At 35.3% G+C, this 21,938-nt stretch overlaps 2 protein-coding genes across 2 annotated transcripts; both read right to left on the reverse strand.

Moving 5' to 3' along the window:
* Nucleotides 1-1,383: 1,383 nt before the first annotated feature.
* LOC123524368 (actin-3-like) lies at nucleotides 1,384-12,641 on the reverse strand. Its single transcript, XM_045302516.2, has 3 exons — nucleotides 12,440-12,641; nucleotides 10,498-11,242; nucleotides 1,384-2,463 (listed from the first exon to the last, which is right to left on the reverse strand). The coding sequence occupies exons 1-3, from the start codon at nucleotides 12,566-12,568 to the stop codon at nucleotides 1,727-1,729; spliced, it is 1,611 nt and encodes a 536-aa protein (XP_045158451.2). The 5' UTR covers nucleotides 12,569-12,641; the 3' UTR covers nucleotides 1,384-1,726.
* A 6,820-nt stretch (nucleotides 12,642-19,461) lies between these two features.
* LOC123525679 (glycosyltransferase-like protein gnt13) lies at nucleotides 19,462-21,220 on the reverse strand. Its single transcript, XM_053539766.1, has 3 exons — nucleotides 21,110-21,220; nucleotides 19,831-20,134; nucleotides 19,462-19,496 (listed from the first exon to the last, which is right to left on the reverse strand). Exons 1-3 carry the CDS (start codon nucleotides 21,218-21,220, stop codon nucleotides 19,462-19,464), a joined length of 450 nt encoding a protein of 149 aa, XP_053395741.1.
* Nucleotides 21,221-21,938: the final 718 nt, after the last annotated feature.

Here is a 21,938-nt window from a genome sequence, read left to right on the forward strand (position 1 = left end):
AAGATTTATCTTTATAGTTTTAGTATAGACGATATTGTCAGTTTCGAATATTTTGATAAGAGTCATGTCCCTTGAAAAGTCCTCGGGTGTCAATTTATTATAAATATCAGTCATCTTTTTTTTTGATTTCCTGGGTCGAGTTTCCCCTTGTATAATGATTTTTCATTTTTGAATTTTATACAAATGTTCCGCAGGTAGTCATGTTTGGAAATACATATTTTATCATGTGAAACGTATTTCTACTGTAAGCCATTTCGTTTTTTTTTTTTTTTTTTTTTTTTTTTAACTTCTTGTATATTTTCTCTTATATTCATACTTTTTAGTTGTTTGTCTAACATAATTCTCTAATTAGCCATACAGAAGACATTACAACTGAAATAATTACTAAAATTTCAAAATGATAGTCAGAAAATGCCAAGTTCCGCTACATTACAAATAAAATGCAATTTTATCCTTTTCGTAACTCGCATGACTAGTTAGGCGTAAAAAATTTTTGTTTCCGGTATCCCGACCTACCCTAAATTTTTGGCCCGACCCTAAATGTTTTTATGGCCTTTGTGGGAGAATATTTTTTTCAACTGTTTAACAAAAAGTTACAAAACTGCACTTTTTATGCTTTAAACATGGCCAGTGATGTTAGAAATCAACTTACTGATGCTCTAAAGGCATAACCTCTTTATTTGTATTCATTTTTGACACAAAAATTATTTCCGAAAAGTCTCCCTTAACAAAAAAAAATTCAAAAAAAAATCCAACCTACCTTCCCTAATTTTTTTTAGCATGTTACCGGAAACAAAGAATTTTTAGGCCTTAGGCATACGTATGTTAGGCACACAATTGTTTTTTTTTAAAGAAGTGAGGCCTCTTCTGCAAAAAAGATCATAGACGCGGCAAAAGATATTTCAAAACACAGAAACCGCAATCGAATCGAAACTATGAACTGTTTGGCAAGAAATTTCTACGGAAAATAAAAATCATAAAATGAATATTTAGTTGCGGAAAACAAACACTTTTTTTATTTCACGAAGTCAGTACCTGTTGACATTTCTGTATCTAGAGACAACTAAGTTTGTAGTTCAGCATACTAGCGGCAAGTGATCAGTACAGACCAAGATCAGCCTGCCCGAACTTGGTCTGCACTGTTCGCTATTCAGTCAATACAATCAACGAACACCACTTTGAATAATAAATGGTACTGCCCAAATTGTATGATGGACCAGTCCACTTAAGAAATTTAGCAGGGTAAAGCTTAAGGCACAGACGTATTAAGTTGCCAGTTTAAATTTAAGTCATGTCATGTTTTTTTCGAAGTCAATCTAATTTGTCACAGAAGGATCTATGCATACTCAGGTAGAGCTACTTCTAAACAAAGTGAACACAAAATACTTCAAGTCATTTTATTCAAACAATAGCTGAAAAGAGTAAAGTATTTAAAAATAGAAAAAGGTAGATCTATCACAGAAACACGTATTGCACAAAACCAAAGTATTAATACGTTTCTCAAATATTTTATCTCAGTTCTTCGTAAAGTCGTTCAGCCTTTAATGTTTCTTTCAAACAGAATATCACCAAGATTATGTTAAACTTATCTTAAATTCGCGTTAATGATCAATAACATTTGCTGAGTAACAAAGAAAATGTCAATTTTGCAATATCTGTTATAAGTTATAATATTTTACATTTGCATGTCCTCTAAGTGTTATATTTGTCGCGAGTACAATGGCGTTTAGAAACATTTTCTGTGCACGATGGAGGGTCCAGATTCGTCATATTCTTGTTTACTGATCCACATCTGTTGGAAGGTGGACAGCGAAGCCAGGATAGAGCCACCAATCCATACTGAGTATTTCCTCTCTGGTGGAGCAATGACCTTGATCTTCATAGTGGCGGGTGCGAGGGAGGTAATTTCCTTTTGCATTCTGTCAGCGATTCCAGGGTACATGGTGGTGCCACCAGACAATACTATATTGGCGTACAGATCTTTACGGATGTCTACGTCACACTTCATGATACTGTTGTACGTCGTTTCATGGATACCTGCATTTTCCATTCCAAGGAAAGATGGCTGGAATAATGATTCTGGGCAACGGAACCTTTCATTGCCTATGGTAATAATTTGTCCATCTGGTAATTCATAGCTTTTCTCGAGAGAACTTGAAGTTGCCGCGGTGTCCATTTCTTGTTCAAAATCCAAAGCAACATAGCAAAGCTTTTCTTTAATGTCTCTAACGATTTCCCGTTCAGCTGTTGTAGTAAATGAGTATCCCCTTTCTGTAAGAATTTTCATTAAGTAGTCAGTGAGATCTCTACCAGCAAGATCTAAACGCATAATGGCGTGGGGAAGGGCGTAACCTTCATAAATTGGTACGGTGTGTGAAACACCGTCACCAGAGTCCATTACAATACCTGTGGTACGACCGGAAGCATATAGTGACAACACAGCTTGAATGGCGACGTACATGGCTGGGGTGTTGAAGGTTTCGAACATAATTTGGGTCATCTTTTCTCTGTTTGCCTTGGGATTAAGCGGGGCCTCTGTGAGAAGTACAGGGTGTTCTTCAGGGGCAACACGGAGTTCATTGTAGAATGTGTGATGCCAGATTTTCTCCATATCATCCCAGTTGGTGACAATACCGTGTTCGATTGGGTATTTCAATGTTAGAATACCTCTCTTGCTCTGGGCCTCGTCACCGACATAACTGTCCTTCTGTCCCATACCGACCATCACACCCTGAAGAAGAAAAAGTGAAAGGTTTTAAAAAAGCACGTATATACATTTATATTGAATATGTAATAAAGAGGAAACTAAATATTGTCAACATTAACAATAATAATAGGTACATGTATAAGACTATTTGCTCAAGTTATTTAATAGCCAGAACACTGATCTGATTATCCGCCGACATTACCAACCCGCCTCCTCCCCCAACAACAAAAAAATAGTGTTTAGTTTTTTTACACAACTTGTGGTTGAATTTTTTCTGCTACATAACTGAAATACTGTTGGAAAACGGCGTTAAATCCAAGACAAACAAATCTTAAATTCCAAAATATTAAAAATAATGTAAATGAATTTTGATTTATTTCTTAAATACCAAAACATTCTAAACTGAAATTTTCAGCAATGTCGTGATATAAATACGAGACTGATACATATACAAAACGTAAACATTAATGAAAAATTTTGTCGTTGTTTGAATTAAATTGCTATATGATGTCGGCATGATAAAAAAGGTCAACAACAAAAGACTCTTACCTGATGTCTGGGTCTGCCGACGATAGATGGAAATACGGCTCTTGGGGCGTCGTCGCCGGCGAATCCAGCCTTGCACATACCGGACCCATTGTCTACAACCAAAGCAGCAACGTCTTCGTCGGCCATTTTTTTGTAATTTAGTTAACTCCCTTTAATACTTAATCAGAGCAGAAGGCCAATTAAACTGAATTCACATGCAGAAAACTTTACATATATATCACATTTTTATCAGTGTTCCAGAACAAACATAAAAATCGACGATTTCATCCCCAAATATGGTCATACCACCATTAGATATATCCATATATGGGTATGTGATACTATAAATTATTATCTGTCCCAATTACTGATAGGGGCAATGGAGGCAGTGGTACAAAAGCTGTTATCAAATAATTTAGATAAGCCCTATCGTCATATCACAATTAATGAATCAACCTTAAAGATGAAACAATTGCACTGTACTAAAATTTGATTATGTTTAAAAATACATCTGATTACATATGTATCAACTGACAATGGAGAAAATTGTACCTAACTATTTGATAATTTTGTACCTTTTTTATCATAGTTTGCACTTATGACTCTCTTGCTTGAAAAGTTTGAATATTTTCACCGGCATTAGAAACGAAATAGACCTGTTTGTTAAACTTCGTCATTTTAAGTTTCTCAAACATTTTGTGTTTTTCAGAATATTTTATTTATTGGAATTCATTTAAGTCAATTTGAGAAGCAAGTTCTACATCTTTGGACACCTCATTCCAACATGAGGGTATGAGAGAAAATGTCAGTTTCCATTTACCAATGGAACTACTGGTACAACTTTTCATGTTGTTGGCAAGACGCGGCCAGGGACTTCAGCCACGACCTCTGCACTCTCAGCGGAAGTGATAGTAATAGGCTTTAGACGCGGTGTTTTTATATTGGACAATGCTTTGCTAAATAATCTAATGCAATTGAATACTTCAGGTGATTTCTACAAGTTTCGAACAAATTTCTGTTTATCAAGTTAGAAAATCTTATCTTAAATTTCATTACAAAATTCTGTTTAGTCAAATATAAATATAGAATTATTTATATTTATCCATTTACAAGTCAGTATAAAGCACCATAAAACTTCCGACATATAATGCGACACTACGATGGCCCTAACATGATTCCGTAAACTTGGGGTAAGGATCACTTGAAGCGTCATATCTGAAGAATTTCATTGTGTGTGTGTTTTTTGTTTTTGTTTTTTTTTTCTTTTTGTACAGATAGCTGTACAATGTATAGTATTCATCACAATAAAAGAAAATAAAATACAATAATTACAAAACATTATTTTCTTTTGAAAAACTACAACCTAATTTTAACTGATAATTATCACATTTTACCTTTAAAAAAAACTAGGGTGATGTTGTTCGCCTAGTATAATATTGATCATGGGGCTTTTCAGATTTCACACGTAATCCAACCTACACCCTTAACCTTTCTGCACGAGGTACACACATTTGTAATAAATTTTGGGCGTCGAAGGTCGAATGGTTGGTTTCGGATTTCTCGCTTTTCATAACTGCAAATTTACGGGACAGGGAAATATCGTTTGAAGGAGGAGTATTTGTATTTCGTCACATACGTAACATATAGGGTGGCGCCTGGAGTATCTTAACACGTACCAAGTCGACTGGTACGGTGGCTCGATTAAAAAAATCATATAACTTGCACAAAAGTTCACTCTTAGCATTTTCCGATGATAAATTAGTAAGTTTAATTGATCTAATTTTAGTGGCAATCAATCGAAAGTTCAGACATCAATTTGTTGATTCATTATCTTAAAATGTTACTGTTATTATCGTTGTCCCATTTATTAACATTAAGGACTTGTTAAGATCACGAAATGTTACATGTGTCAGCCTGTACTAGACTAATATACATATGGATACATACGGATACCGTGTGTGTAGATGATAACTTTTTAATTCGGTTAGTATCTATATACAAATTTCGGTGAAATGAAAATGCTATTCACTCACTATTTCACTGGTTTCTGAACACGCTGTTAGCACTGTGATTGACCACGTTTTGGACTTCGTGTTAGGGCAAAATTGTTTTTCTTCAACTACATTGTATATTTATGAAAAGCGGGCCTTGCCAAATGTATATCTTGCTTTGAAAATGGATCTTATTTTGTTTGGTTTCACCGACACTATTCAAATCATTGTAAGACGAAAATCCTGCTTTTGTCAGGTCCCCCAGGATATTATTTTAGGCATATGCCGTCAGCTGGTGGTTGAATAGCTGCCTCACTTACATGCATTCTGCATTTTGAGCGGAGGTTCAAACTCACATCGGTGAGGGAAAACCAATTCGACCTTTATTACATGTAGGTCCCATTTCAGAAAATGCAGTCGTATTAAGCAGGCTATTTATCTGTATGTGAGTATATATATATAGTTATGTATGTATGCACGCACGCACGCACGCACGCGCAAGCGCACGCACGCACGCACGTAAACTTGTATGCGGTTGCGAGATATGGATATACTCATTTCGTTAAATGGACCGCCATCCAGGAATTTTGAAGAAAAAGTCGCCATCCAGGAATTTTGAAGAAAAAGTCCCATCCAGGGATTTTGAAGAAAAAGTCGCCATCCAGGAATTTTGGAGAAAAGGTGGGGGAAAACTGGCAAACACCTTGTCGAAAGAATCATTTTATTTAGCTTTTATCAATAATAAATTTTGTTACACAACATTTTTGTTGATAAAATTTGTGAACATGTGGGGTTTTAAGGTCATGTCCCTATATATTTTCATAAATGCATAGAATTTGAATTTTTTTCAAAAAGTAGTAGAACGACATCATAATCGAAGCAACCATATTTTCTGTCGTTTTCGTCATACGCCCCTGATTTTCTGGTCAAATCCCATTTAAAAAAACGCTTGAAAAGTGCGAATAAACTACTTTGTTTGTATATTCTCAGCCTTAGAACCTGGAAAATTATATTTGATACGCATTAATATGGCTGATTAGCAGAAATGTCAATTCCTTCTGAATTAAAAATGTTATTAGAAGTTTAAAATCAGATCATTTAATTTACATTGTTGTTAATTAAAAACATTTTCTGTGTCGATGGAAGTCCAGATTCGTCATATTCTTGTTACTGATCACAGTCGCCTGGAAGGTGAACAGTGAAGCAGGATAGATGCACCAATCCATACAGAGTATTTCTCTCTGGTCGGAGCACATGACTTTGACCTCATCGTAGTGGCGTAGCTGGTGATTCTGTTGCATTCTGTCAGCGATTCAGGAAAACATGTAGGAACTCGGAAAACGGATTAGCGTATTAATTTTACGGATATTACGTCACACTCATGATGCTGTATAGTGTTCATTGTATATCCCGACTTTCAGCCCAGGAATGAGGCTGAAATTCATTCGGGAAACGGAAGCTGTGCAAGGGTGATTACCTGTCCGCGGGAGTTGGTAGCTTTTCCAGAGAGCTTGAGTGACGCATGTTCATTTTCCTGTTAAAAATCGGAGACTGTAATTTTCTTTTATGTCTATCACAATTTCTCTTTCAGATGGTGGTGAAAATAGTCCACGCTTGTAGGATCTCATCAGATGTCGTGAGATCTCTACGCAGATCATCCAAAATAGCATGGGAAGGGCGTAACCTATCATATTGGTACGGTGTGAAACACCATCTCAAGTCCATGACCATACTGTGGTTTCGAAGCAATATACAAAACACAGCTGAAATGGCGAGTACATGGCTGGTATTGAAGTTTAACATGATTTGTCAACTTTTCCTGTTAGCTTGGATTGGCGGCTTCAGTGAAATACGGTTTCTTCTGGATGGCAAACGGAGTTCATTTAGAACTGTGATGCCAGATTTTTCCAATATATCAGTAGTGCAATACGTGATTGGGTATCAATGTTAGGTACTTCTTGCTCTGCTCACCCCCTATTCATTCTGTCTACCGACATCACACCTAGGAAAAGAAGTAAATTGTTGATAGGCTTGAAAACTCATAAGAAATAAACGATCAATTGTGTCAACAGTTTAATGCGAGAAATGACAGAATTTAATGCTGTTATATGTTGCTAACACGAAATAGCATTTTTAATTTAATGTCAAATATAAGTAAGTTTAATGACCTAAAATGTTGCATTAGAAAATCGAAATATCATATAACTGAATTAAGAATTCGAAATTTTTGTACATGATACTATTTGCGAATAATTTTGAATTTGATGAATGAGTCTCAAGTGACCCGGGCTTTAGCCAAAACTCTATGCAATATTATGAACAACGCTCTTCTGGCAAAAAAAGAAAAAGAAAAAAAAGAAAACTGTTGCGCTGAGTCCTTCAGGTCAACGATGATAATGCTGCTAATAGACTCAATAGCTAACTGCTTCCGCATCGTTTTAACATAATACCAAGGTTTATAACAACTATAAAAACAGCCAACATACGAATTTAGTTGTTCAATGCATATAAAAATTAGGTGTCACAAATGTTATATTGCAAAGTACTCTTAAAATACAAGTACTGAATGGCTTGCCGGCCAATAGTTAAACGTTTTGACGGCAAGCTGTACAATAAGTGTATTATCACATGACGTCAGAAATAATTTTTCAATGTTTTTTTTTTCTTCAAGCCTTAACTTTTAACACCAGAAATTTATTGTTGAGCTTTAGATCGGCTATGCACCAGCGATCTATGCAAGAATTCATGATGTAATACATGTATGAGTCAGGTGCCTTAATTCTTACATGAAATTTGTCATTATTTCATGGGTAAATTTCGTGCATGAAGTATGTGCTAAAACTGAACTTAAGATGTACTAAACCTCGTTCAAATACGTTCGATATCACATATGCGTACAAAGGGCGATTTCTGAAAAAAACAAACAAAAAAAAAACATAAAAAAAACCTTTTACCTGATGTCTGGGTCTACCGACAATGGATGGAAACACGGCTCTTGGGGCGTCGTCGCCAGCAAATCCAGCCTTGCACATACCGGATCCATTGTCTACAACTAATGCAGCGATATTGTCATCGTCGGCCATGTCTGATGCCTATAAACTAAACTTTCGTCAATCGATCCTTTCAGTAACACAAAATAAGAAGGAACAGGCCGAATATTTAAAATCAATCAATTTTATATTATTATCTTAAAATCAAAGGAAATACGGGAAATACGACCAGGAAATACCATATAAGGTGGTGTCATTCCATAAAAGGAGTGATTTTGTGTTGTCAAACGAAGGTCCATAAACGAGGAAGTGAGTTTAAGTATTGTATCTTTCAAAGACAATGAATAAAGGAAATCCTTGATTTGATTGATTGTTCAGGAAATATACATAACTAGTTTCAACTCATATTAGTTGTAGACATTATTTGATATTTAGCGGTTACTATACAGGGCTGGTGTGCCTTAAGGCGATATTGGCATGCGAAGAGAGATAATGGTCCGAGGGCTTTAGCCCGAAGGCCAAAGCGGTCTAGTATGCCAATATCGCCCACTAATCCAGTTTTGTAAGTTTTTTTAATGCATATGTTGCACTCTACTGTATAACTTATAATAAGATTTAAATAGTCTTATGTTTTACAGCGTCACTGAATATTCATGTGATGCGCAGGAATATCAACGTTGTATGATGACGTTGACTTCGTTTCCTTCCGAACATTTGTCATAAATCGGCCGTAGTTTTTTATTGTTGTTTTTTTTTAATCAGTCTTCCAACAAAAGAGGAAGGTAGCGAAATTATCATTATTTAACATTTTTTTCTTTTTTCAAATAGAGACTTGCCTTTCTTTCCGCGGAAGTATGAAATTTTGATATTTTGCGCATCCGGAAGTGTGCGACATATCGCCTATCGATATCTGACACATCAGCTCACATGTTGTCTGTATTGTAGTTAGTAACATATGCAGTAATAGCATTATTTACAGTCCAACCTGTGTAAGATAACACCTATGAACAGAGATCTGACAACCAAATTTAAACAGAGACCATCCGACTCTGAAGATATCTCGTTTTATTTTTGATTCAATTACACGCAGTGTATTTTAACATGATAATATAGACTACTATTTTTGATGATCTTGGTTGAACTGTATTATTACTGCAACTGACTTGCATGGATGATTTCAGCTCTATACCCTAAATGACCAATTTGAAAAACGGCCCTTGCCAAATGTACATCTTGCTTACCTTAAAACGGATTTTATTTGGTTTGGCTTCATTGCCGGACACTGTTTAAATCATTGTATGACGCACATCCTGCTTTTATCATGAAGAAGGAACCCAGCTTTTCCCATGATATTATTTTAGGCATATGCGATCAGCTGGTTTATACCACCGACTTTTAGCAATTTGGTTGAATAGCTGCCTCAAATACATGCATTCTGCATTTTGAGCGGAGGTTCAAACTCAGGTCGGTGAGGGAAAACCAATTCGACCTTTATTACATGTAGGTCCCATTTCAGAAAATACAGTCGTATTTAGCAGACTATCCATCTGCATGTGAGTGTATGTATGTATATATGCACGCACGCACGCACGCGCAAGCGCACGCACGCAAGCACGCACGTAAGTATGCGTACGGATATACTCATTTCGTTAAATGGACCGCCATCCTGGAATTTTGAAGAAAAAGTGGGGAAAACTGACAAACATCCGGTCGAAAGAATAGTTTTATTTAGCTTTAATCAATAATAATTTTTTGTTACAAAACATTTTTGTTTATAAACTGTGTGAACATGCGAGGTTTTAATTATACAACCTGCACAAATAGATTGAAAAGTGCCGAAAACAACTACTTTTTTTGAATTCCAGCCATTATTATTTAAAATGTACATAGAAAAATATATTTAATTTTATATTAAAATTATGTACATGAATTACTAGCCAATGTTCACTTCCTACTGGAATTAAATATGTTAAGATATGTATTAAAGACCAAACGTCTTTAAAATAGCCATTTGTGTTAAATTAGAAACATTTTCTGTGCACGATTGAGGGTCCAGATTCGTCATATTCTTGTTTACTGATCCACATCTCCTGGAAGGTGGACAGTGAAGCCAGGATAGATCCACCAATCCATACAGAGTATTTTCTCTCTGGTGGAGCAATGACTTTGATCTTCATCGTAGGTGGCGCAAGCTGAGTGATTTCCTTTTGCATTCTGTCAGCGATTCCGGGAAACATCGTAGAACCTCCGGACATAACGATATTAGCGTATAAATCTTTACGGATATCTACGTCACACTTCATGATGCTGTTATATGTTGTTTCGTGAATTCCTGAGCTTTCCATGCCCAGGAATGAAGGCTGAAATTCAGCTTCGGGACAACGGAAACGCTCGTTGCCAATGGTGATTACCTGACCGTCGGGAAGTTCGTAGCTTTTTTCCAGAGAGCTCGAAGTTGACGCTATGTTCATTTCCTGTTCAAAATCGAGAGCAACATAGCATAATTTTTCTTTTATGTCTCTCACAATTTCTCTTTCAGCAGTGGTGGTGAAAGAATATCCACGCTCTGTAAGGATCTTCATAAGATAGTCAGTGAGATCTCTACCGGCGAGGTCTAATCTCAGAATAGCATGGGGAAGGGCGTAACCTTCATAAATTGGTACTGTGTGTGAAACACCGTCACCAGAGTCCATCACAATACCTGTTGTTCGACCGGAAGCATATAGTGACAACACAGCTTGAATGGCAACGTACATGGCTGGGGTATTGAAGGTTTCAAACATAATTTGGGTCATCTTTTCTCTGTTAGCCTTGGGATTGAGCGGGGCCTCAGTGAGAAGTACGGGGTGTTCTTCTGGGGCAACACGGAGTTCATTGTAGAATGTGTGATGCCAAATTTTCTCCATATCGTCCCAGTTAGTGACAATACCGTGTTCGATTGGGTATTTCAATGTTAGGATACCTCTCTTGCTCTGGGCCTCGTCACCGACATAACTGTCCTTCTGCCCCATGCCGACCATCACACCCTGAAGAAAAGAATTAATATTTGCTGATATCAATACGAAATAAAGCGATCAATTTTGTTTAACAGTTTGAATGCGTGAATTTACAGAATTTAATGGGCTGGTTATATATTGCAAGCGAAATGAGGCATTTTTGATTTAAGTTTACTATAACTTTAATGACCTTAGAAAAGGTATGCATTTAAGTTAAGGAATTTCGAAAGGTGTACATGATACTAATGTTGCGGATAATTCACTCGAATTTGATCATGTTAATTTAGTGTGAAGTAATTCCATGGTGCTTTATAATACGCTATGCGTTCTTTTGGCAAAAAAATAATAAAAAAATATTCAAAACTGTCACGCTGATTCTTTCAGGCCGACGATGACAATGCTTTACAAATAGATGCAATCAATAGCTTACTACGTCCGCATTGTCTTTAACATAATAACAATGTTAATAAAAACTATAATAAGGTGTAAAAAAAAAAATGTTTGTTTCCGGTATCCCGACATAACATAAATTTTATGGCCTTGGAGAATATTTTTTCAACAAAAACAAAATGTTGCAAAACTGCACTTTTTATGCTTTAAACATAGTCAGTGATGTTAGAAATCAACTTACTGATGCTCTAAAGGCATAACCCCCTTATTTATTTTTGATACAAAAATAATTTCCGAAAAGTCTCAATAAAAAAAAAGATCAAAAAAAAAAATTCCGACCTACCTACCCTAATTTTTTTGAGCATGTTACCGGAAACAAATTTTTTTAGGTCGAAACAGTCATGGCAGCTGTTCAATGCATGTATAAATATAAGTGTCACAAAAGTTATATTGCAAAATCCATAAAGTTTACGAATACTCTTAAAATACACGTACTGAATGGCTTGTCGGTCAATAGTAAAACGTTTTGACTATTAACCGGCAAGCTGTACAACAAGTGTATTATTTCTGACGTGAATGTTTTTTTTAAACCTTAACTTTAGATCGGCCAACAGCACACGCTATTCACCAGCGACTCGTGATGAAATACATGTATCAGTCAGATGCCTTAATTTTTACATGACATTTGTCACTTTTTATGGGTAAATTCCATGCATGAAGTATGTGCTAAAACTGAAATTAAGATGCACTAAACCACGTTCAAATACGTTCAATATCACGTGTACGTACAAAGAGAGATTTCTGCAGAAAAAAAAAAACATCAAAAAAAAACCTTACCTGATGTCTGGGTCTACCAACAATGGATGGAAACACGGCTCTTGGGGCGTCGTCGCCAGCAAATCCAGCCTTGCACATACCGGATCCATTGTCTACAACTAATGCAGCGATATTTTCATCGTCGGCCATGTCTGATGCCTATAAACTAAACTTTCGTCAATCGATCCTTTCAGTAACACAAAACAAGAAGGAACAGGCCGAATATTTAAAATCAATCAATTTTATATTATTATCTAAAATCATAGGAAATACGGGAAATACGACCAGGAAATACCAAATAAGGTAGTGTCATTCCATAAAAGGAGCGATTTTGTGTTGTCAAACGAAGGTCCATAAAACGAGGAAGTGAGCTCGAGTGTTTATCTTTATAAGACAATGAATAAAGGAAATCCTTGATTTGAGTGGTTCTTCAGGAAGTGTACATAATTAGTTTCAACTCATAGTAGTTGTAGATTTGAAATTTGAAACATTATTTGATATTTTAAGGTTACTATAGAGGGCTGGTGTGCCATAAGGTATCCGATCCACAAATAGGTAAATTTTGATGCCTGGTGATGACCCCATGATTTTTTAGTATCATTTGAAAGAGTTGTGTCTGCTGAACAATAATTAGTAAATAAGATGACCATGAATAATATGCAAGAATCACTTCAGCCATGTTTTTGACTGAAAAATGATAAATCTTACACTGGTATAACTGGATTTCTGTTAAAGTATCATTGAAAGCTATAAAGTAAAAAAGAATATTTATTTTTGTCACGTAATATATATTTTCTTTTTCAGTAGACAATACACTTTCAAATGATACCAAAATTATATGGGCTTACCAGGCATCAATATTTGATGTATTTTAATAGCACTGTTATATAGAACTTGCTTGTTTGTGGATACCTTAAGGCAAATACTGGCATGTGAGGAGAGGTATTGGTTCTTGGGCTTTAGCCCGAAGGCCAAAGCGATCTAGTGTGCCAATATCACCTTAAGGCACGCCAGCCAAGTTTTGTAAGCTTTTTACACTATATGTTACACTCTACTGTATAACTTCAAACAAGATTTAAATAGTCTTATGTTGTACAGCGTCACTGAATATTCATGTAAATCGGGGTAATGTCAACGTTGAATGATAACGTTGACGTCATTATGATGACGTTGACGTCATTTCCTTCCGAACAGTTATCATAAGTTTATGCATTCTACGGTCGTAGTATTTTTGTATCAGTTTTCCAATAGAAGAGGAAGGTAGTAAAATTATCTTAATTTAACTTTTCTTTTTCTTTTTAATTAAATAGAGACTTGTTATTCTGTCCGTGGGATTTTGATATTTAGCGAACCGGAAGTGAGCGACATATCACCTGAAGTGTGTCAGGTATATCGATATCTGGCACAGCAGTTCACGTGTTGTCTGGTGCAAGGGGTTCGGCTCATGAGTGGATTGAGTTTAATTACTTGTTTTTGTGTCCTGGAGCCATAATTATAAAAAATAAACATACTAATATGTCTAGGGAGTAGTCATATTAGCATGGGTTTTTTTTCATACAAATGTTTGTCGATGTTATAGAAATCTGAATATTAAATGAAAGTAGTCCGGCAACGTACAATACAAAAGGTACAATACGGATATTTTTTTCTGTCTGTTCATATTTACTTGTGGAATACAAGCTGTAGTTTTAGCAGAATTTATATAGATGTATAATAAAAAGTTTAATAATTAAGGCAATTTATCTGCAGTCCCCCGTTACAATTGCTTTTCAATTTTGAATGGAAAAAAATGTACTCAGTTATGATCCATAAATGATTATCTATAAGTAACTAAATTTCAAGACTTTCTTACGAAATATAGCAATCATTTCCTGATATGTAAAAAACCCAGCTTTTGTTTGTTGTTGTCGTACGTTCAATGCCTTTCACAACGCACTTTCACATCGTGTTTTCCCGTTTTCGCATCATGTTATCGCACTATCGCTCTTCGACAGAAGGACGAAATAACGGTATTAAGATGCAAGGACACGATAAAACGATGATAAAATTTTATATCATATGTATATATGTATTTTCCAATCGTAATATCACGATATCGCGACCCCTTCCCCTTCGACCTAAGAGCGATATTACAAAAGTACGATAGAATTATGTTGATTTCGCATTTCCACATCGCAACGTCGTGATTTCGCCCTTCAGTCGTTGGGGCAATACTGCGACAATATGATGTGCGAACACGCGGAAACAGGATGCGAAAGTGGGATATTATCGAGCCATCGCATCGTATCTTGACTTAGTAGTATGTTACTGTATCCGGCCGAAGTGATGAAAAATTGACGGACCTTACGGAACACCGTAGGTATATATTAACTGTAAAATATTCAAATGTTGAAAAAGTAAGCTATATGATATTGATCAATATACAATGTATTTGTAATTTGAAACTTGAATATAATGCGCTTGGCATACTGTAATATGAAGCAGCGACATATAGGTGAGCGAGCTCAAGGTTATTCAAAACCTCACTCCGACATTTGCTATACATTTTTACCATATATGGTAATATTGGAGTTGCTTTTATAAAGATATTTGTACATAATTAATATGTCTCAAAATTTTAAAGATAGAGTAATTTATAGTGTTTTTCTGCATGCAGAAAATATTCCGTTTTCTGTTTCTCATATTAACTTATCAAAATACATTATCCCAGACTTACAGAGGTTACTGACGACATTACAGCATACCTACTGATGGGATGTAATAAAAAATACCAGAAAAGAAACGGAAAAGCATGTCCGGATTTTGAGACCCATTTGCCTACCTCGTTCATTTGACGTGTGCTTTTAAAATATTATCATTTAGTAACATATTTTTCAGTTCCAATACAGACAACAATAGGGTCTTGATGTTTTGTTTTCCATATCTCACAGAAACAATCACTTTAGTATTTACATCATCATTATTATCAGCATTATTTCTTTTATCGGCATCGATATTGACACCAACTAAAACAAAAACACTATAACACTATCAACATTAAATACAGCAACAATAAAAAAAAAAACAACAGCAAAATAAATAAATAAATAACTAAAAACAAACAAACAAACACACAAACACTCACACACAAAGACAAAGCTTGATTTTCATTCCTATATTTACATTTAATTTAGTATAGTTCATTAATTACGATATGATGGGATAACGTCAGTCCTTTTTCGTAGTATTTTATATATTCATTGAAAGGCTGGCCGGCCAATAGTCAAAACGGCATTTGCCCGGGACCGAATAACCAAGGGCTAAAAGTGTTTTTTTCTACAATTGACCGACAAGCTAATGCAGAAATAAAGACGGTTTTATCTTCATCAAGGAAACGCGTGTTGAATGATAGACCGGGTCAATAGCACAAATTATAGACCGGTGATTTGTATAAGGAGTCCCTAGAGAAAATACTACTGTAAAAGTCTTATATTTCGAGGGTTGTTCTGTTTTTCGCGATTTACCTATTTCCGATTTTTTGCTAGTTTTTGACTTCGCGATTTGCAACACTGGCCTTCCTTATCAATATTAAGGCAGAAATTTAGCGAGACATATGAATTCGCGAGAAGGTTCATTCGCGACATTTCGCGAAAATAAAGCCTCGCAAAAAATAGACTTTTACAGTTATTGAAAGATTAAAATGTGTTTTTGTACAGAGGTTGTTTCTCTAGAAAGGTGGATCTAGGAAGGGAAAAGAAAAAATCATGTAATTGCTTCTCCAAGGCCGTATAACATACCGCGGCTACACTTGCAATATGCAAGCTATTGTATCGGATAACGCACATGTTTATTTTTTGAGCTGAAAACCATTCTTTGTCCTTACAATGAATCAGCTCTTGACTTGAAAGGCACAAACTAACAAGAGCCAATACAATTATTGATAGATCTGAATTCAAAAATAGTGTCATGTAATACTGATGAACCGTACAATATGAACTGTTATACTCACCGTCAGAATACGTCGGTTAATATGACTTTCTACATGCGGACATCAAGGGGCCTAATTCTAAAGTTTTTCCCAAGTTCTCCACTCAGTATGAAATCTTAAAACACATTAATTTCATAGAATATAACTTTATCTATCTATTGATTGAATTTTATGACAGATCTTTGGTTGATATTGTAAAAATTGGGAATGTACTTAAAATGGTGTTTGTAGAACACCTTACTCCTAAGTTCAAACTTTTTTCCTATGCAGGCTTCATGAAACGGACCCCGTATCATACTCATATAATCGATAAAATAAAAGTACGATGTCAAAATTCCTCACTAGCCTCGAAATGACAGCAAAATGTCACTGTTTCAGGTGGTTGGAGGCTGATTATGACACCATTTTTCTCATAATAAAAATTTCACATGTAGTCAAATGGAGGTAATTTATGTAAAATAAAGTAATTTGTCGTTCTGAAGTGTCAGCTCGTAGAACGAAATGGCAGTTATCAGTAAACTTTCAACTGTAAAGTGCAAAACATATGAGCCGTGCCATGGGAAAACCAACATAGTGGGTGTGCGACCAGCATGGATCCAGACCAGCCTGCGCATCCGCGCAGTCTGGTCAGGATCCATGCTGTTCGCTAACAGTTTCTCCAGTTCCAATAGGCTTTAAAAGCGAACAGGATGGAGCCTGACCAGACTGCGCGGATGCGCAGGCTGGTCTGGATCCATGCTGGTCGCACACCCACTATGTTGGTTTTCCCATGGCGCGGCTCATATGTGATATAATTAATAATATAATAGTACGACTTCATAACTCATCACCAGCCTCAAAATTATAACAAAATGCAACTGTTGTTAGTTTTTCTCATAATAAAAACATCGTAAAAACAATGTAAATTAAAAGTCAAAAATGGAATGGAGATAATTACTGCAATCCAAAAAAAAAAGGATGTAACGGTATAATATCTAAATGTTGAAAAAAAGCTATATGGAAAACGTTTCGCATATTTGCTACTTACAATTATCAATATACAATGTACTTGTAATTTGATAGTACTTATCATATCGTAGTATGATCTGGCGAGATATGAGTGGTTGTTTAAAATTAAACATTTCAGTACTTGCTACCGATTTTTTTACCTTATATGGTAATAATCGTTGTTGCTTTTATAAATAGAATATGGTATTTCATTTGATTTCAAGGCTAGAGTAATTGAGCCGCACCATGAGAAAACCAACAGTGCGTTTGCGACCAGCATGGATCCTGACAAGCCTGTGCATCCGCGCAGTCCGGTCAGGATCCATGCTGTTCGCTTTTAAAGTCTATTGCAATTCGAGAAACTATTAGCGAACAGCATAGATCCTGATTCCTGACCAGACTGCGCGGATGCGCAGGCTGGTCTTGATCCAAGCTGGTCGCAAACGCACTATGTTGGTTTTCTCATGGTGCGGCTCAGTTTATGGTGATTTGTAGTAAAAGTTGTATTGACATGCGCTGCCATTATCGCTGCATTGAATGATTACATTCGGTTTGCCTTGTGAAATTAACTTATTTATTTAATGGATCGCGATAATTTTATTTTAACGGTACTTGGTAAAATCCAAAAACAGGTAAAGCAGGTGTATTTTCCGATAAGTGGTGTTAATTTGTATATTGTAGTATATTCTTTACTCTAGACACGATGCGTCATTCCATAACTTAAGTGGATAGTGTGTTGGATCTCTATTCTTTTTATGTTTGTATGGTGTAGGTTCGAGTCCTTCTTTTTAAAAATGGTTTTACTAATTCTATTTTTACAGGTCTTTTTTATATCATCTTTAAATTTGTATTTATTTTTGCTTTCATTCTTGCAAGAGTTTTCTCTATTCATTTTGCAATGTTAATAAATTTAATATCGATTCTAATATGAGATCCTCTGAAAAATATTAATATGTACTTAGTATAAGTGCACAAGAAATTCATGATACAAATAGTTTTACCTGCATTCTTCTCCAGGTAAAAACGTGTTAGAAAATTAAAAAAAAGTAGCTCGTCCCGTATTCGAACCAGCACCGTAAGCTTACAAATCATACGTGTTAACCACTAGACCACGCCGCTTGCGATATAAGATATTTGTCATGTAATGTTTCCACCTGATTCCCTATTTCATTGTTATGGGTTGATCCGGTATTAGTAAATAAAGGCCACAGTTATCGCGTTTTGTTAATACACTTTAATGTTATCATCTAGCTATATTTTCCCCACATTTACAGCCATTAAAGTATTTATGTCAAGGTTATCGACGACTTTACAGCGTCAAACGAGCGTCATACCTTATAATTAAGGAGTGGGGAACAAAACCCCCTTTTTTACAATATTCAAAATGATCAATAATCAAATATAGTCAAGACAAATGTTAGTAAAGCGTATGTCCATATCACTCTCTCAGCGCATTTGAAGGGTGCTAGAACCAATAGCACAAATAAGGTTTTTGTCGAACAAGGTAATTGCCGTTTTGACGCGCATTTGAAGACGGAGCAAAATGGCATCAACCAGCCACCATATTTTTCAGTATAGTTCATGATATGATATATTTATTATGATAATAGTACCCAGTCATTCTTCCTCAATAGACTAAACACGTTCATTGTTGTTGATCGAATATCTTTTCTTTTTTTTTCTTTTTTTCATTATAAAAAATCATATGTAAATCAAACTTTTATTCAGAATGTATGTTATCGGTTTAATGACGGTAAAATATTAAAATGTTGAATAGAGTATAAATTATGTATAGTATATATGAAAGCTTTGAAATAATCAATGTATGTACATGTACTTAAAATACTCTTACATTTATACTTGACATACTGTAGTATGAACCGGCGAGATATGGGTGAACTATCGCAAGATTTTATTACCATATATGGTAATAATTTATGTTGCTTTTATAAATAGAAATTTGTATTTCGTTCATGTATATAAACTATAAATAGTCTTTCAAAGCGTTAAGGCTAGAGTAATTTAGAATGAATTTCTGCACACGTTTGATATATTGTTCTGTTTTCAAAGGATTATTTTATTTAATTATTTACAATCTAGTGTTGTTGTCAAACAATATTTTCCCTAGACAATAGACAATAAGCATCCATTTCAAAGTTATTCGCAGTGTTACACTTTTAAAGGGAGGTAATCAAAAGCGACATTTTTACAATATTCAAATTGATCATTGATCAGGGATGTTAGCATTTACATATCTCTGTCATTTTGCAAAAAAAAAAACATGCTTTTAAAAGGTTTATATGGTCTTAAAAAATGTCCACAATATATTCAATTATTCTTATCATCACCATTGCCATCGTTATCATCATCATTATTATATCAGCATTATTATCATCATCATTATCAGTATTATTACCATCATAATTATCATTATTATCAGTATTATCATCATCATCACCACCATTGTCATCATTATTTAATATGTCAGCATTATTATCATCACCATTATCATCGTTATCATCATCATTATCATCATATTTATTAGCATCAATATTATCATCTTCAACATTATCATTATTATCATCAGCATCATTATAAGCATTATTGTCATCATCAGTATCAGTATTATTATCATCATTATAATCATCATTATCAGCATTATTATTATCAGCATTATTATCATCATTATTATCATCACTGTTATCATCATCAATATTATCAGCATTTTTATCAGCATTATTATCAGCATTATTATCATCATCCTAACCATCATTGTCATCACTGATAATAACAGAGACTAAAACAAGAACAATATCAACATTGATTGAAATAGCAAGAACTGTAACGGATACACCCACTTTATATTCATATATTTATATCTAATTTTATGTACTTTATCAATCGCGACATTTAAGGTAGTTAATCATATTTTGGTCAAGTTATGGATTTTTTCAAAACTTTAGCATTTTTTTTATTTGCACTAATTTATGGGCTGTAGGTGCTAAATACATGTCAGATTTTCACTGGAGGTATTTTAGATACTTGATTTTCCTAACCAAAATAAAGCTATTTCATTTGTTTGTTTGTTTGTTTTGAGTTAAACGCCGTTTTTCAACAGTATTTCAGTTATGTAACGGCAGGCAGTTAACATAACCAGTGTTCCTGGATTCTTTACCAGTACAAACCTGTTCTCCTCAAGTAACTGCTAGCTTCCCTGCATGAATCAGAGGCGGAGGACGACTGATTTCAGACACAATGCCTTCTATCAAGTCGTCACGGAGAACAATTACGACCCACCCGGGGATCGAACTCACGAACCCGCGATCCGTAGATCTGCGCTCTCCCTAATGAGTTAAGCGTGCGGGCATAAAGAACAATTACATGATTATTTATTCGAAATTCATTAGAAATGCAATTTTGTAGAATTATTATTACCTCCCTTTGCCTATCTTTGCAACTAAAATAGATTGAAAATAAAATTCGGAAGCTACACATGAAAAATACATCTCCCATAGGGATCTAACTTTAAAAATGGGTCTATTTGTTCCTTAGATAAATCTCTAATAGAATATACAAAGAGTTAAAAATGTTGTATAATGTTGCTTAAATGTGACTGACTTGTAACCTTCACCATATTTGTATGATAGAAAATGTGTGTCTCTATATGGATTAATGAATGGCTGGTCCATCAAAAGACTACATTCTTTGCCGGGGTCCAGAGGACCGAGGGCTAATACTTTTGACGATGGTCGACAAGTAGTGGCATCGAAATTGGTATCGAAAATAAAGGGTTTAGCCGTAAGTGTTGGCTTAAGTTCAAGAAATCCACACTGGTCAACAGCATACATCGATGCATCATTGACCGGTGATACAAAACATATATTAGGTAGACAAAATTAGATATAGAGGAAACCCATTGCATGTTTTTTTTTCTTTTATATATACTCATTCACTATATATATGCTCGTGGCAGAGTGTCATCCTTTCATGTCAGAGGTCCTACATTTGATTCCTGGTCAGAGCTGAAATGTTTTCAGTCTGTTTTGTGAGTAACGTATTACGTCAAAATTCCACAATAGCTTCGAAATGATAATAAAATGGTAGTGATTGAAGTGCGGTAATGCACCTGTCAATATTTTGCCCGCCCGGGGGAGCGGCGGGCATACACGGGACTTTAGACAGAAGACCATTCCCGACAGGCGGGAATTTGACAAACATTTGATGTACCAACCAGGCTCTAGGGTGGGATTTAGACAGAAAAGGTTGTCTCTGGGGTGGGGATTTAGACAACAAAATTTTTGAAATGTCAAATTCCCCTGGGTCAGCACGCCGCCCCCCCCCCCCCCCCCCCCCCCACCACCACCGGACGGGCAAAATATTGACAGGTGCATAAATGATACATTCAAACATGTTTACTCGCAGCAGCTATGTCCTTTCTATTCTAGAACGCCTCCAGATGGATATTAAATTTTCATTTTCTTTATATATATAAACAAAAAAGAAAAGAAAACAACAGATAGTAGTTGATAAGAGATATCGAAAATGATTAAGTTTCGGTAGATATTT

This window comes from Mercenaria mercenaria, chromosome 3 (assembly GCF_021730395.1).
Source record: "Mercenaria mercenaria strain notata chromosome 3, MADL_Memer_1, whole genome shotgun sequence".
NCBI classification, from domain to species: Eukaryota; Metazoa; Mollusca; class Bivalvia; order Venerida; family Veneridae; genus Mercenaria; species Mercenaria mercenaria.